This window comes from Canis lupus, chromosome 13 (genome assembly GCF_011100685.1).
Source record: "Canis lupus familiaris isolate Mischka breed German Shepherd chromosome 13, alternate assembly UU_Cfam_GSD_1.0, whole genome shotgun sequence".
NCBI classification, from domain to species: domain Eukaryota; kingdom Metazoa; phylum Chordata; class Mammalia; order Carnivora; family Canidae; genus Canis; species Canis lupus.
This window is the reverse complement of record NC_049234.1, coordinates 39,913,400-39,927,580: the sequence shown is the minus strand read 5'-3', so window position 1 is coordinate 39,927,580 and position 14,181 is coordinate 39,913,400. Positions and strand designations below refer to the sequence as shown.

The 14,181-nt window shown below is 52.0% G+C and overlaps 1 protein-coding gene across 2 annotated transcripts in view; it reads left to right on the top strand.

Moving 5' to 3' along the window:
* BEND4 (BEN domain containing 4) overlaps positions 1-13,739 on the top strand; it is a 35,231-nt gene extending 21,492 nt beyond the window's left edge. Inside the window, exons 4-5 of one of the 2 annotated variants that reach the window (XM_038555956.1) lie at positions 4,426-4,666; positions 8,069-13,739. In XM_038555956.1, the coding sequence (XP_038411884.1) occupies positions 4,426-4,666; positions 8,069-8,286 (459 nt within the window). In that variant the 3' untranslated portion in view covers positions 8,287-13,739. The remainder of the gene's footprint in view (positions 1-4,425; positions 4,667-8,068) is intronic. The other variant, XM_038555957.1, reaches the window with a different exon arrangement.
* The last annotated feature ends 442 nt before the right edge of the window (positions 13,740-14,181 follow it).

Here is a 14,181-nt window from a genome sequence, read left to right as displayed (position 1 = left end):
CACCAGAGGGTGAAAAGGGGGGAGTGGGTCTCGCGCCCTGGGACTCCCAGCTCCGGGTGTGGGGTCACCTGCCTCCCCCATGGTTAGGAGGGGCCCTGTCCCCGTCTGCCCCTTCCTTGCAGCGCCCTGCCCCTGGCCCCGCCACTCTGTGTCTTGAATTCCATGGAACCCTCATCAGGACCACGCTGAGCCCAGTCCTGCGAGTCCTGCCACACGGATTCCGGGGCCACGCACCTGCCCCACCCCGGAGGTGTCCCCCCCTCCCCCGTTCCCGTTGCCACCCGCACCAGCCCGACCCGCATCCGTTCTATCAGCACCACGCTCCCCTCCCGGGACTCCCGCAGCCAATGTCCCTTGTCACCCGGTTACTGAGTCACTGCGTGCACACCCTGGAGTCTTCCCACCCTGAAGACTGGCCTGCCTTGACCCCTCCCTCCACCTCCATCATCCCCCTTCCCTCAGCTTCCGTCGCCGGGCGCAGCCCGTCAGCCCTTGCCCCTGCGCCGCGGTGCCCCTGCTCCCCGGGCGGCCTCCCGTGTGCCCCGCAGCCCTGGCGTCGAAGGCCCCTGCAGACTGGTGACCTCATTTTTTTCTTAGTCATTAAGCCCTTGAAAGACCGGTCTGCGTTCGTGACTTGGTGACCCCGCTCTTGGTTTCCACTTGCTCTTCTCCCCGCCGTCCCGCCTTCACCCCGTCCTCTGGCTGCGCCTCCACTGCTGGAGTCGTCTGCAGGCGGCGGCGGCCTTCCCAGCTCCGGCTGTTGGCAGGGGGCGGTGGGGGGACCTCCCTGCTCCGTGCGCGGTTTCTCTGGCCCCGGGGTCAGGAACCTTCTGGCTCCCCGGGCTTTTGTTGTGCTTGAAGGAGCCCTGCGTGCACTGTTGTCCGGCGCCAGCCTTCGTCCCCTCCCGCGCCCCCTCTCTGCTCAGGTCCATTCCCTGTGACCACGAGCCCCGTGCAGGTAATGGGCCCCAAAGCTAGATCTGGGCTCCGGGTGCCCCGCTGCCAGCCGCTGGGACCAACCGTGGACGCCCTGCACCCTCCGGCCCCACCCGGTTCTCCCGGGTCAAGGCAGCACCAACCCCACGCGGAACTCCTTGAGCCCTCACGGCCTCCGTGCCTTCCTCGGCCCTGACGCCTGCTTGCTCTGCAGCCTCGCTGAGGAGCCTCTCCCCTCGCGCTTGTCCCTGGACTATGGCAGCACATCCTTCCCCTCTCTCATTTTTGCTCCCAGAATAGGGTCCACATTTCTGAACTTGACATTTCTATTGTACAAAAACAAAAATACTGGGGATCCCTGGGTGGCTCAGCGGTTTAGCGCCTGCCTTTGGCCCAGGGCGTGAGCCTGGAGTCCTGGGATCGAGTCCCGCGTCGGGCTCCTGGCATGGAGCCTGCTTCTCCCTCTGCCTGGGTCTGCCTCTCGCTCTCTTTCTCTATCATAAATATTTAAAAAAAAACAAAAACCAAAATACTTCCAAAAAGCCCACTTCCTCCGAGAAGCACTCTCCGGTAGCCACACCCTCCTCTCTCTGTGCCCACACAGCACGTTGTTCCTAAGAGTAATTCGGAAGTTACTTAAATATTCACGCAAACCTTGGTCTTCCATTGGTTTGTGGGTCTGTGAATGCAGGAAATGAGCGCTATTCATCTTGGGTTTTTTTTTTTTTTTTCCTGACTCCTAGATCAGAGTTTAATAACCTGCTGGTGGTTCATTGAAGAGACTATGCGATCAGATTTCTATAAAAACGTAAAAGTTAGGGGACACATCTACATTTCCTCAGGATGGGAATATTTAGACTTTTATTGCCCGTCATCGCCGTCATGACGCTGTTTCCACCGCCGGCTCAGGCGCACGGGCATTTTTCTCATTAGAGCTATTGATCCCGTTTTATTTGTTAACCAGACTGCAGCAGCGTGGTCAATCCCGTCCACCATACAGACAGTGTCTGGGTTGTGGGGGGCTGTCCGTTACTTTCTCCTCTCTTTCCCTTTTTTCTGGAAAAAAAATCGCCTCCAAACGGTATTTCTCCGCTTACGGAGAGCCGTTGCGCTCTTCTGTGAGTGGATTCTTCTTCAGGACTCAAGGAAGCTCCTTCCTTGGGTCGGGAGCTCCCTCGTCTCAGGCCCCTCTCGTTTTGAAACCGGTTCAACCCTGGTCGTAGGGGCAAGCTCGGAATTCGGGGTCCAGGCTCCCCCCTCCGCCTTTTGACTCGTGAGACCTTGGAAAAGGAGTTAGCGTCTTCGGTCAAACCGCTGTGGGAATCCGGACTTGTGCCCGATGAACTCAGACGCCCACAGGGAAGCTTTACATCCAGACCTGCACACTGGGGGGCGCCTGGGAGGCTCCGTGGTTGAGCGGCCCAGGTGATGACCCCGGGGTCCCAGGATCGAGTCCCGTCTCGGGCTCCCTGCCCAGCGGGGCGCCTGCGTCTCCCTCTGCTGCTCTCCGTGCTCATGCTAGCTCTAGCTCTGCTCTCCCAAATAAAACCTTAAAGAAAAAAAAAAAAAAAAACTTGCACAGCATTAAATAAAAGGTTTGCCAAGCAGCTGCTCGGTCTTCCCGTCTGGGGCTGCCGGGTATGCTTGCAAGGAGCACGGCCGAGTGATCGCCCAGGGCACACGTTGGCAGGAGCCCTCACCCCCGGGAGCCCCCCCGGCCCCCCGTCTTTGTTCCTCTCCCTAAAGTTCTCTCACGTTGCCAGTGAAAACCCGTCGGAGGCTCTTCAAACGTCCCAGTGCCACAGCAGTAGAAAGAAGGAAAGGGAGTCCCCATTTAGCCGCTGTTACCAGGCCCCGGCCGTGGGCTCATCTCCCGTGGGGACACCGTGCCCCTGCAGGCCGGGTGCTGGTGGATCTGGTGACGGGTGCTGGTGGGTCCTTCCCCGGAGAGACCTTGACACCATCTGTGGGCTGAGGAAGCCCCCCGCCCGCGCCCCGGGGCCCAGCTCCTCCTCCCCGAGTGTGGGAACCCTCGGGGGTCCTCGCTCCCCGCCGCCTCCCACCGTGGCTGTCTGGCCCTTGTCTTTGGGAGGAACACCACTGTCCTGCGTGGGGATCCTCCGCGCGTCCCCGGCCCCTGGGCCCCACAGCTCCCCTCTGGCTTCCCCGCCAGCCCCGCCGCCCTCTGGCCCTCGACGGCGCCAGCCCAGGGGCTGCTGTGGCTCCCATGTGCTCGCTCCTAAACCCATGACCGTTCACTTCTTCCCGTTTCCCATGCAGGGGAGCTCTGGTCCCCCCCGGTTAGTGGAGGTCACTCAGGAACCCACGGGAGCCGCAGAGCCAGGTTCCGTGCAAGCTGCCGCTGTTCTACACGCAGAGCACAGACCACGGGCGTCCCCGAGGAGGCTCAGCCGCGTGCTGCCGGCGCCGGGCTCTGGGCCCCGCGGGCCACCTCCCCAGGGGCCCCGGCCCGGCCTATCGCCCTCTCCCTGCTTACTAACGGCACTCTCTGAAATAAACCCCTATCGGGCCCAAACAGTGCCCAATTTATAACCTGTAGTCAATTTGCAGAGTTGTAAAACTGAATGAATTTTTCCTTCTTTATTTTGAACACCTGAATTACCGAGGAAGGGAGTACATTAAAACCGAGATCATGGGTTAATTAATTTGTCCTGGACTGTAGAATTTTATGGACAACCGGAACTAAAGTAATGGTTGTGTAGGTGGAATTGACTAAACATGCCTTATAAATGTTACAGAAATTCCTGTAATTAGTCCCACTGCAGCTATTGAGCCTGGGAATTTTATAGCAGACATAAATTAAGAAGATGAAAAGGAAGAAAAATTTTGAGTTGACACAGTGGCATTTGCAGAAGCTGTAATTTGACGAAAGCTGGTTTGCATTATTATTATCCATGATGACTTGGGGGGGTGGGGTTCACAGTTTCCCTCCTTTTTTAAATTCGCTTTTTAATGCTGTTTCCACTGTTACGCAATGGCTATCAGGTGTCAGGCGAATTAAACATGAGTAGTACCTTTACGAAAATTAGACCACCAGCATCATTTCTAAAAATACTTAACCGCCAACCAGAGGATGAAGAGACCTGTTTGATCACACTCTTCAAAGTCATTTTTTTTGCATATTTTAATAGATTGAAAAGGAAAGTTGTGGGTTATATTTAAATAGTGTTCCCTGTCATTGGATCTTGACACATTTTAACCTACCTGTTAAAATGCAAGTTATAAATAGCTCCTCTTTCAAAGGTGTTCATTATACCTCATTGGCTCTTGTTATAGAAAATGCAAATGTAATTTGAAAAGTGCCCGTTCTGAGTGTGAGCAATTACCTGTGCTCTTCACTACCTGGTTCATTGTCAGCAGAGCCACTTGGTTAAAAAGCATGTTTTGCCTTTGAAATGGAGATCGCCTTGGCTGGCTGGCTGGCTGGCTGGCTAAGAAGGTAATGAGAAAATACTTTGGCTTTTCCAGGGAAGCAAGCAGCTGTTGAACAACTATCCTGTCTACATAACGAGCAAACAGTGGGACGAGGCTGTAAATTCTTCAAAGAAAGACGGGAGACGGCTCCTTCGATACCTCATCAGATTTGTTTTCACAACCGATGAGCTTAAGTACTCATGCGGCCTTGGGAAAAGGAAAAGGTCAGTGCAGTCAGGAGAGACAGGTCCCGAAAGACGCCCTCTGGATCCAGTTAAAGTAACATGCCTCCGAGGTACTGCATCCTTCCGCTCAGCGTCACCATCTGTGGTCTCATTTCACCGCATTGGCTGTGGCTACCCCCGTGCAAGTGTTCAGCCTTTACTGTATTTTGATTTTTTTTTTTCCCCCACTGAGATCTTTATAGGCTTCCATGTGGCCCATCTACTTGGTATCGAGAAGTCCTTTCAAAACTCTTCGTTTGCTTTAGCCTTGGCGTTCTCACTTAATGGCACATAAGCATTGCATAGCACCTCATGTTTCACGCTTTAAATTCAGATTTTCTTTGCTGCCACAGAAGGCCACCGCCAGCAAACTGGAGCATTGGGAAACGCACAAGAGGAAGGGGAGATGTGGAATATTTTTAAAAATTAGTGAAATGATCTATCCCGTTTGCCATTTGCAGCCTGGGCCCCCCCCACCCCCTTCCCAGCTACCTCCTCCAGAGGACTCGGCCTCAACTCCTTAAATTTATTTAGAGTTAGTTTTCCTTAAAATTGGGTTGTCTCAAGTATCTGTTGCCCAGTCAGCTTTATTCTGCTAGGTTTTTTTTTTTAAGTTTCTATATTAAAGATCCTGCTCAGAGAATAGTGCTGCACCAGTATTAACAGCTGATCCGCACCGTGGCAGGTCAGGAGAGGGAGAGGAGGAGAAGGGGGGAGGGGGGGGTAGACGGCTGATTCGGCAGGTGCACATAAACACAGACGTAGGCAAGTAGAGGCGCTAGAGCGCCGACAAGAACACTGTTCACACCTGAAAAATCCATATCAAAAAGCTCAAGTATTAGCCTGTACGTGGTTCAATAGTAATTTCATTGGTTGGGAAAACTTAGTAATAATTTACTCTGGACAGGGATCAAAATATTTCCTGATGAGGAGGTTGCAGCGAAGAAACAGTATTACTGATAAGGCCTTGGTTTACAGAAAGGACATTCCAGCAGTCCCTCGTGGGAGGCCCACAGCATCCTGGAACACTAGCGTGCCCGAGGCACGTGGAGATTTTGTGAGCAGCCGAAATGGCTCAGGCCCAGCCCCAGCTTGTGACTCGGCAGGTGTGCAGGGGAGAGGCAGGCACCGCTGCCCATCTCCCCCACCCCAGGTGATTCTGGTGCAGGAAGCCCATACTGAGAAAACCACCTGGAGTGAAAGCACCTGTGTCAAGCAGGCACAGGTGCGCCAGCCTGAAAGTTCCCCTTGCTCAGAGTGGGCGATGGGGCACGGCCAGGTCTGTCCTAGCAAACTAGCCTTAGCCTCCTTTATTCCTCGATATCATCAGAGCCGACAGTGACTCACCGAGAGTAACCGAGGCAGCCGTGAGCTTGGGGCTCTCCTGGGGACACTGTACCCCAAGTGGCTCTGGGGCCCGTAGCGGGCATCAGGACAAGGGGCCTCACAGCTGTATCCCTTTCCAGGAATTCTTACTAAATGTTTTATATTTTAACCAGCAAGTCCATGAAACAGGGATTAACGTACATCCCAGAGCACTCGTGCTTTGCCCTGAGAACGTTGCCTGAGCCGCTGTGACACGGACACAGCCCAGGCTGGCTAACCAGAACCTGAATTCTACAGCTCATCCTCACCTGGGGACACGCACAGGCCTCCCCGTGCCCTCAGGTGGAGCATTCATAGGCGAAAAAGGGTGATGGGAACTTTTACATACTAGTCCCAAAAGCTGAAATCCCAGGGCCTTCCTCTGATCCAGTTGGGATTCTTTTCATAAAGGTTTAGGCCTGGGGAACCCCAGAGAGGACATCCATGTTGTGGCGAGCAAGACTGGAACAGCCCAGGGAACCTCAGGCCTCTGGACGCTAGTGATGGGAAGCAGGGCGCTTTGGGGAATGGAACCAAACTCAGGGCTGACCTTCCCCCTAGAGGGCCAGTGGACATGTGTCCGGTCTGTGTAACCGAAAGAGCTCTGCGTTTAGCCTTTAATAGTCTTTTCCACAATATCAGAGAAGGTCCTGTGTCAGCAGCAGACGCTGCCCGGGGGTGGGGGTCGAGAGGCATCACAGAGCAGCGCGTTCCTGGGGTCGCAGGGTCACAGCATCCTCATCCATTAGCCTTTATTTCCTTGTGTGGATGTGAGTAGGGAATCCAGACAGAGACCGGGAAACCACCACAGCTACTCGATACCTGCTGAACACAGTGGGGATGTGGGGGGGACAGAAGAGCAGTAGGGAGCTCCCCATCCATGTTTGCCAGGCCTGGCCCCCACTAAGCCGTCTGATCTTGACAGTTTGGCAGGATGAGTTGCTGAATAAACCCTGTTCTTTCCCTTCAGTAAAGGGCTGGGGCTCAGGTAGGCGAGGGAGGCTCCCCCCTCAGGCTCAGGATCGAAGGGGATGCCAACAAAGTCGGCGGTGCCGCCGCTTCTCTGCTAAGCTCCATCTGTCTACCAAGACGGGCGAGGTTCAGTTCAGGATTTTGGGGGTCCAAGCACTTGGGAAGCGTCAGCTTCTCCTAAGGGCAAACGGGGCCAAGATGACACGCAGTCATTTCAGACAAACCCAGTCCTCTGACCAGACCTGCTTCTGTCTAGGAGCAGTGTTGGAGAAGAGCCGGGGTGTATAATAGGCGCTCTGGGCTTCCAGTCAGCCGTTCAAAAAGGACAGAGTTTGACTTAGGACTTTTTTCAAAATTGCTCACTTCAGTTTCCCAGTGTCCCTGTTAGAATAGCGAGGCGGGAGTTGTGTACGTGCCCAGCCCCCCGAGCACACGGAGGGGAGGATCCCGCGCGCACCGCCCAGAGGGAGGCTGAGTGTTTCCTGAGAGTCTTAGTTACCTGTTACCCATTCGCCCTTCCAGGTGTGCTGATTGCTTTCTGGTGAAATGAAATATTTATAGAGGAAATCTCACTTAAGAGATACTTGTCAGTACACGTGTGGATGTCCCGATTAGAGAACCAAGCACAAGCTTGGGAACGCGGGAAGAATGTGGGGACCCCTTCGGAACCACCAGCCAGACAGGTTCTAGGTCGTTGAGGTGTTGTGATCCTGTTACACTTAGTCTGCAGATCACTAGCTGGCTAACGAGTACGGTGCTGATGGTAGTTAGGTAACGTTCCCGGAGAGAGCTGACATCCTACAAACGAGAGCGGGTGCCGACGGGCTTCAGACGTACTCCGCAACGTCCACCGCGGCCCCTCTCACCAGTCAGATGTACCGTCCACTCGATGGCAAGTGCTCCTTAGGAGGATCATCCTCTCACTTGGCGTGGTTTTTACTTTTGCACGTGGGTAAAAAGCTTAACGTGTGATTAGTGGGGTCTAGAAGTGACATCATCACAGAATTACGTTGGGTTTCCCATACAGTTCTTCTTATAGAGCTTTTCTGTAAATGTTTAAGCAGCCTGTCTGTTATCTTCCATAAAAACCAGCTGTTTTTTTCTCTCTCTCTTTATTGTTGTGTATATTCCCACAGAATTCATTAGGATGCACTGTACCTCCAACCCCGACTGGTGGATGCCCTCGGAGGAACAAATAAACAAAGTGTTCAGCGACGCTGTGGGTCACGCCCGGCAGGGGCGGGCGGTGGGGACTTTCCTGCACAACGGTGGCTCGTTTTATGAAGGGATCGATCACCAGGCTTCCCAGGATGAGGTCTTCAATAAAAATTCCCAGGATGGGCCTGGGGATTAGTGGACAAAAATCTTTACACCGTAGCGGCTGGTCCTCTCAACAGTTCCAGTTGTCCATGTGCTGTCCCCGTCCCCTGAGAGTCCAGAGCATGTCCTTCTGTCAGACTGTACACATCTCAAACCTTAACTCTCTTGACCTACTGCCACAGTTCCCAAATAGAAATCCATTTTGGGATTGTTTGGGAAGTCTATGGAACCTACAGCAGACTTTGGGTACATTATAAAAAGAAAAAACAATTGAATTTAATTGATTCCTAGCTAGACAGTGAGGGTGGAAAAAAAAATCAGTGAGCTACTGGTCACCTGTCTGAAATCTTCCCGTAAGCACTGCTTCCTGAGCAGAGCCCGTCCCCGCGGAAGATGGGGTTAGAGGCCCTGCCCGTGAGAGAAGAGACAGACGTGCAGTTATTTTAAGGGACAATGAACAAACATTTTCTTTAGTTTAATTCAAATAAGTTGTCTCTCCATTTTCCAAAGACTTGAATTCCTACTTCTCAGCCAAGACCTAGGGTGGGCGACACTGTCACCTGTTGGCAAAGCCTGTATTAAGCCTGAGAACAGAGGTCGCTGCTAGACAACGATTTGTTGGAAACCCGCTGGGTTTGTTTTTGTGGTTGTTTTTTTTTTTTCAGTTTTTTTATGAACCTCACCCCACCCACCCCACCCCTAGCCCAAAAATCTGCCCTGTTGATCAGAAAGGCTCTGGAGTTCACAAACAGTAAGTTTTCGTTCTGTTCAGTCGGGAAACCGCCAGAGATCCAAGACCCTTTGCAGCTGCTCGGTTTCGTAGGTCCACCGACCCACCGTTCCCACAGCCTTAACTCAGACTTTGTCGACGCAATGCCAAAGTGATGGGTTGAGCAACGAGGATTTCAGTCACTGGAGGCCAGACAAGTGGTGTGACTGCTGGTGGTCACCGATTGACCGGACGTCCTGGGATCACATACACAGCCGCAAGGCCATTCTGACAACTATGCAACGGGCTCGTCTGTAATTTCCCTGAAACGTGAGGGTCTTCCTCTGAGTAGATGTGTAGACTTTGCATAAGCTTTTGTTTCTCGTTGTCACTGTTGAAAATGTTTCATCCCGACTGTTTTTGCTGTTTGTGCCTCTTCCCCCCACCCCCCAGGCCCCCCACCCGATCTGTTGAACACAGGCTCTGGCTAAGTCAACACTGAACCACTCCCACGTGTTCTCTTCTGTTGAATTTGTTGAGCTCCGTCCGTGAAATTAGTACTGTCCTTGGGAGCATTCCTCCCCCACAGACTGGAGATGGTAGAAGCTGGTTCTGAGGGCTTGAGGTTCGGGGGGAGGAGCAGCCTCCTCCGTCACCCCGACTCTGTAAAGCCTAGGGCTGCGTGGGCAGGAGTTGCTGAAGGTGCCTAACGTCGTCCACCAATGTGATGAGGGTTTTGAAAATCGGTCGGAAATTCATTGAAGGTGTATGAGCATCCGTTTATAAAGAGGGTTTTTTGTGAGACCGTAAATTACCATTTATGTTCAGTAATTAGCACCAGCTGTATGCACGGCCCTGGAAGTAGGTTCTCCTTTAGCTTGTTATTATTAGCTTCATCCATTGAAGGGTTTAATGTTCATAGAGGTGGTCCTTTGTCGGATCTGTTGAGTCGTGTGGGGAGAACTAGTATCTCGATCCCGTTTGGGGCACGTTGGCTTAGATTTGTAAGTAAAAGGATGATGGCGAATGTGATGTTAGGGGAACCAGGAGACCTCTGCCTTCAGCAGTCCAAGGAAGGAGGAGACTTTTAAAATGTTTTCAGAGGTCTGGGAAGTCAGTGCCTTATAAGACTCTTTGGTGGCAGGAAATCCTGGCCAGACGCAGACTGTCCCCGCAACCTCCTCTGTCTTTCCGTCCTTGCTTTTTTGCATCAGGCGCTCGCTGGAGCTGGCCAAGCAGCTTTAGGCTGAGTGGGGCTGGGGCGCCGCCTGCTCGCGGCCTGGCTGGCCTGGTGAGGGTCGGCCCAGCCCCGGGGCTTGGGGGCCGCCGTCAGGGGCCGCTGTGGGAGCCTGGCTCACGGCGGTTGCCTCTCGGTCGCCTCATCCCTAAATCGGGGCGTGCAGAGGATGTTTCCTTATTTGTGGTGAGACCGTGTGGAGCGAGGTTTCAAAAGCTCACCACCAAGACCGGGGGCCGTCCCCACTCTGTCCCCCTTAGCCCTGATGTCCTTGGAGACCTGAGGACGTGGCTTACGCTTGGCGCCTTTGGCAGTTGGTGGATCGCTCGTGGCTAGAAAGTGTAGCGTCAGCTCATGGAATCCCCAAGTCGCTGGGCACCGGCACCGACGGACTGAGCAGCCCGGGCTGCGGCGGTGCCACCTTCTCGGGGGGGGGGGGGTGACCCAGGGCTGGCCTGGCCCCAGAGGCTCACCGCCGCCTGCCCAGCGCTTCATGTGCTCCGCGACTGCCGTGACCTGACAGCCTGCCGGTGACACAGTCTCGACGTGTCTCATTGCCCCGAGGTAAGGGGACAGGACAGGGACTCTGCCTACCTTCCAAGCGGCCCGAAGCCCCAGATGCAGCGGCGCTGGGCGCAGGAGGCCCTCGGGGGACCCACGGGAGGCAGCAGGCCGGAGGCTGCGGAGGGCAGGGCCGCTGGGCCGTGAGCAGCCCCACTGGACGCCGTTGCCGGACGCTGAGAGGCCGGTGACGGCGGCTGCAGAACGCGGCTGCCCCTCCTTGGGAGGGAACTGGGAGACCCGTGGAGCTGCTTCACAGCTGCAGAGCGGGCGGGTGCACTTCGGTCCGGATCTTCGTTGGCCCCTCCTCGGCCATAAGCACAGGGGCCTAGGGGACTGTCAGCCTTGTAGAGGACACGTTGCTAGAGGTGGGAGTTGGCCCGGCTCGTCCAAGAGCCAGATGCGGGTAGAACGGGGTATGCGGCCCAGTAGCTGTTCTTGTGATACCTGACGTCTTCCCCAGTTCTAGACAACAACCCCAACCTGGTGAACCGCAGGTTCGTGACTTCTGCATTCTCCTCCCGCCTTTGATATCTAGTCCTCCTCCCTGCTGCTCTCAGAACCCGGACGGAGCATTACGCGAGGTGAAACACGCATGGTTTTCAGAAAAGCAAACCTACATTCGCCCTCATTTGGGTTTTACTGTATAACCCATGCTCTAGACTCTAACCCTAATACCCACCAACTACCTCCTTAGTTTTTTCTTAGATTTTAGTCATTTGTTAAAACCTCAGTCTCGGATAACTTTATTTGTAGAAAAGACCGAAACTTAACTTTTCTCGTTCAGAGCTGTGTCATTTCACAGTAGAGATCTATGGTTTTTGACAGCTCTTCTACACAAATTTCAAGAAATGTAATAGGAAACGATTGTGCACATATGGTGCAAGCCTCGCTGGTGTGTGTTTAACGTGGCAACATTTGCCATAACTGCTTGGCAAAGCGTGTCAACTAGAACGCTGGAGTCAGAACCCTAATGTAAATGTGTCTAAACAGGGCTATGTCGCATTATGATATATTTTTGTAAACATAGCCGTGGCTTCTTACAGTCGTGTAAGTACTGAATACAAATAGTCACTTCCCTTGGAATGATGCAGGAAAATGCTACCCTGCCGGTGGCCCTCTGCACAGTTACTTGCGTTGTCAGTGGCATTTGTGTTTCCTAGAGGCTGAAGGATTGATGCCAGACAAGGCGGGGTGCCCACACCAAGGCCCCAGTACTTGCCTTCTAGTGTGTAAAACTCAAGACCGTAACTGATACCATCTACACCTTAGAGGCCACCTCACCCTCCATAGTGAACTCAACTGCATCCAACAGTGAGAGGACTGGACTTTGTCCGTCTAACTAACGACCAGCTTTGCCTCCTGTAGCACTAAATTTACCAAATCTTTTTGGTACAAGTGGCCAGGTTGGTTTTCCTGGTGACCATCCATAGCTGACTGATACAAGGTCTAGGTGTTCACGGAGTCACAGTTCCCCCTTCAGCGTAATTGCCCCAGTACAAGTGGCCATGTGGGTGTTGGCCACGTTGGAAAACCCTTCAGGCCCACCCCAAACCTCTAACAACCACCCTACTAACTGCAGCTGATACTCCTTGAGTTCTCGTGTGCCAGGTTCTCTACAAAGCACTTTAACGCATCGTCTCCTTTTGATCCTCGTGACTGTCCTCCGAGACGGTTACTCTTGTTACCCCAGTTTATCCGTAAGGACGCTGCCCAAGGTACTCAGCTAGTAAGCGATCCCCTTGGGCTCAGGAAGCAGGATGACTAGTTCAGTTTCCCCCAGTAGTCAGAGTTCTCAAAGCCCACCAACAGTCTGGAATGGATTGTGTTTGATTTATGGCATCGAGGGAAAGATGATATTTGTGTTAGTAAAAACCACCTTTAAGTGTGTTGACACTTCAGTAGGACCCTAGAAACCATACCTGTTCTGGTAACTGCCCGGGTTTCCGCGTAAGACTTGACTTGCGTGAGAGTCCATGTTGACTAGAAGTGTTAAAGTAGTGAAAAAATTAAAATTGCTGATGTGTTCACCTTTGTTTTGTAGGTTCCCTGTACAAAAATGCAGGGATTTAAAGCAAACATTTGAACTCAGTGGAGTGATCTTCTTTGGGGACCCATAGATGTCAGAAACGGCACTGGGCATCGGTTAGCTAACGTTTCCTTCAGTTTGCGCCTTTGTTGTGTTTGTAGCCTTAGAGTCGATGAGTCTGGTTTGGAAGAGAGGGATTTAATGTACGATGTCACTGTGAGAACCGTTGTGAAGGTTTTGTAGGAAAATATGGTAATCTGTGGACCCTTTCCCGTAGTTACTGGCTTTCACATCTCTGGGGCTGTGCTTGAGTTCAGGAGCCCACCAAGGCCATGCGGGCCCAGCTTGTGTTTCTTGGGAACAGGGCACGCCAGATGGTGAGACGGTCCTGAAACTTTCGAGGTCCTTGGTCCAGCCAGACCCTGCCCAGTGTAAGCACTGCCTCTGTCCCTCTTCTCTGGAGCTTCATGTAGCAGCCTGACATTGGGGCCAACTTGCCTTTACTCTATTTTCTATGATGAACACTTGTGGAGAAACTGTGACAAATCCATTGATCCTAATATTTTTATTGTTGGAGTCCTGTTGATTCTCTATGAATAATTTCTATTCGATTGTACTGTGTAGAATTAATACCCACTAGGGATATGTTAATAAAACTATAAATGCATAGTGTAATATAGAATAGCAAGATTTTTTTGTGAACAATTTATATAGAAAAGTAAGTTGTTTTTTAAGTGTTAGGCACATTTCTTTTAGGAACTTAAAATGTTATAAGAGTTTTTTAAACATTCAATATTTTTAATTATAAGAAACATTTGTTACTAGAGCCAGTTATTTCAGGTGTTCTAATTGGAGTATTGATTTTATTACCTCATATACCTCTAGAATGCCACATGTTCTGTTGGAGATAAAATTGCACAATAAATGTCAAGTCTCTGTTAAGTGTTTTAACTTGTTCTTTGCGTCTTTCTTCAATTCATTCAAAAAGCTTTTCTGCTTGTCTCTGGGTCCTGAGCAAATCCTATGTACTTAAAACCCAAATAAGTACAAGACACTCCAGTTATGTCAGAGAACTGATCAAAATCATCCAAAAAGTCGTGTGATCTAGTGAACGAAAAAGACACGCGGTGATGATGGAAGAGTGGCATATGGAATCCAGGAGGGCTTCTTCCCAGTATTTTGTACATTGACACTTGAAACACGACTTGTTTCCTACTCAACAGCACCATCCTACCAGGGAGAAAAAAATCCTACAGCTGCTACTCATGACCTTTAAAATTGAACAAATGTTGATTGTTCATGGTTTTTGAACAGTGATCTGAGTACAAAAACAGAACAGTTATGGCCAAGGTGGCATGATAGTAGCTTCCCCCTGTTAGTCCTACATAAAATA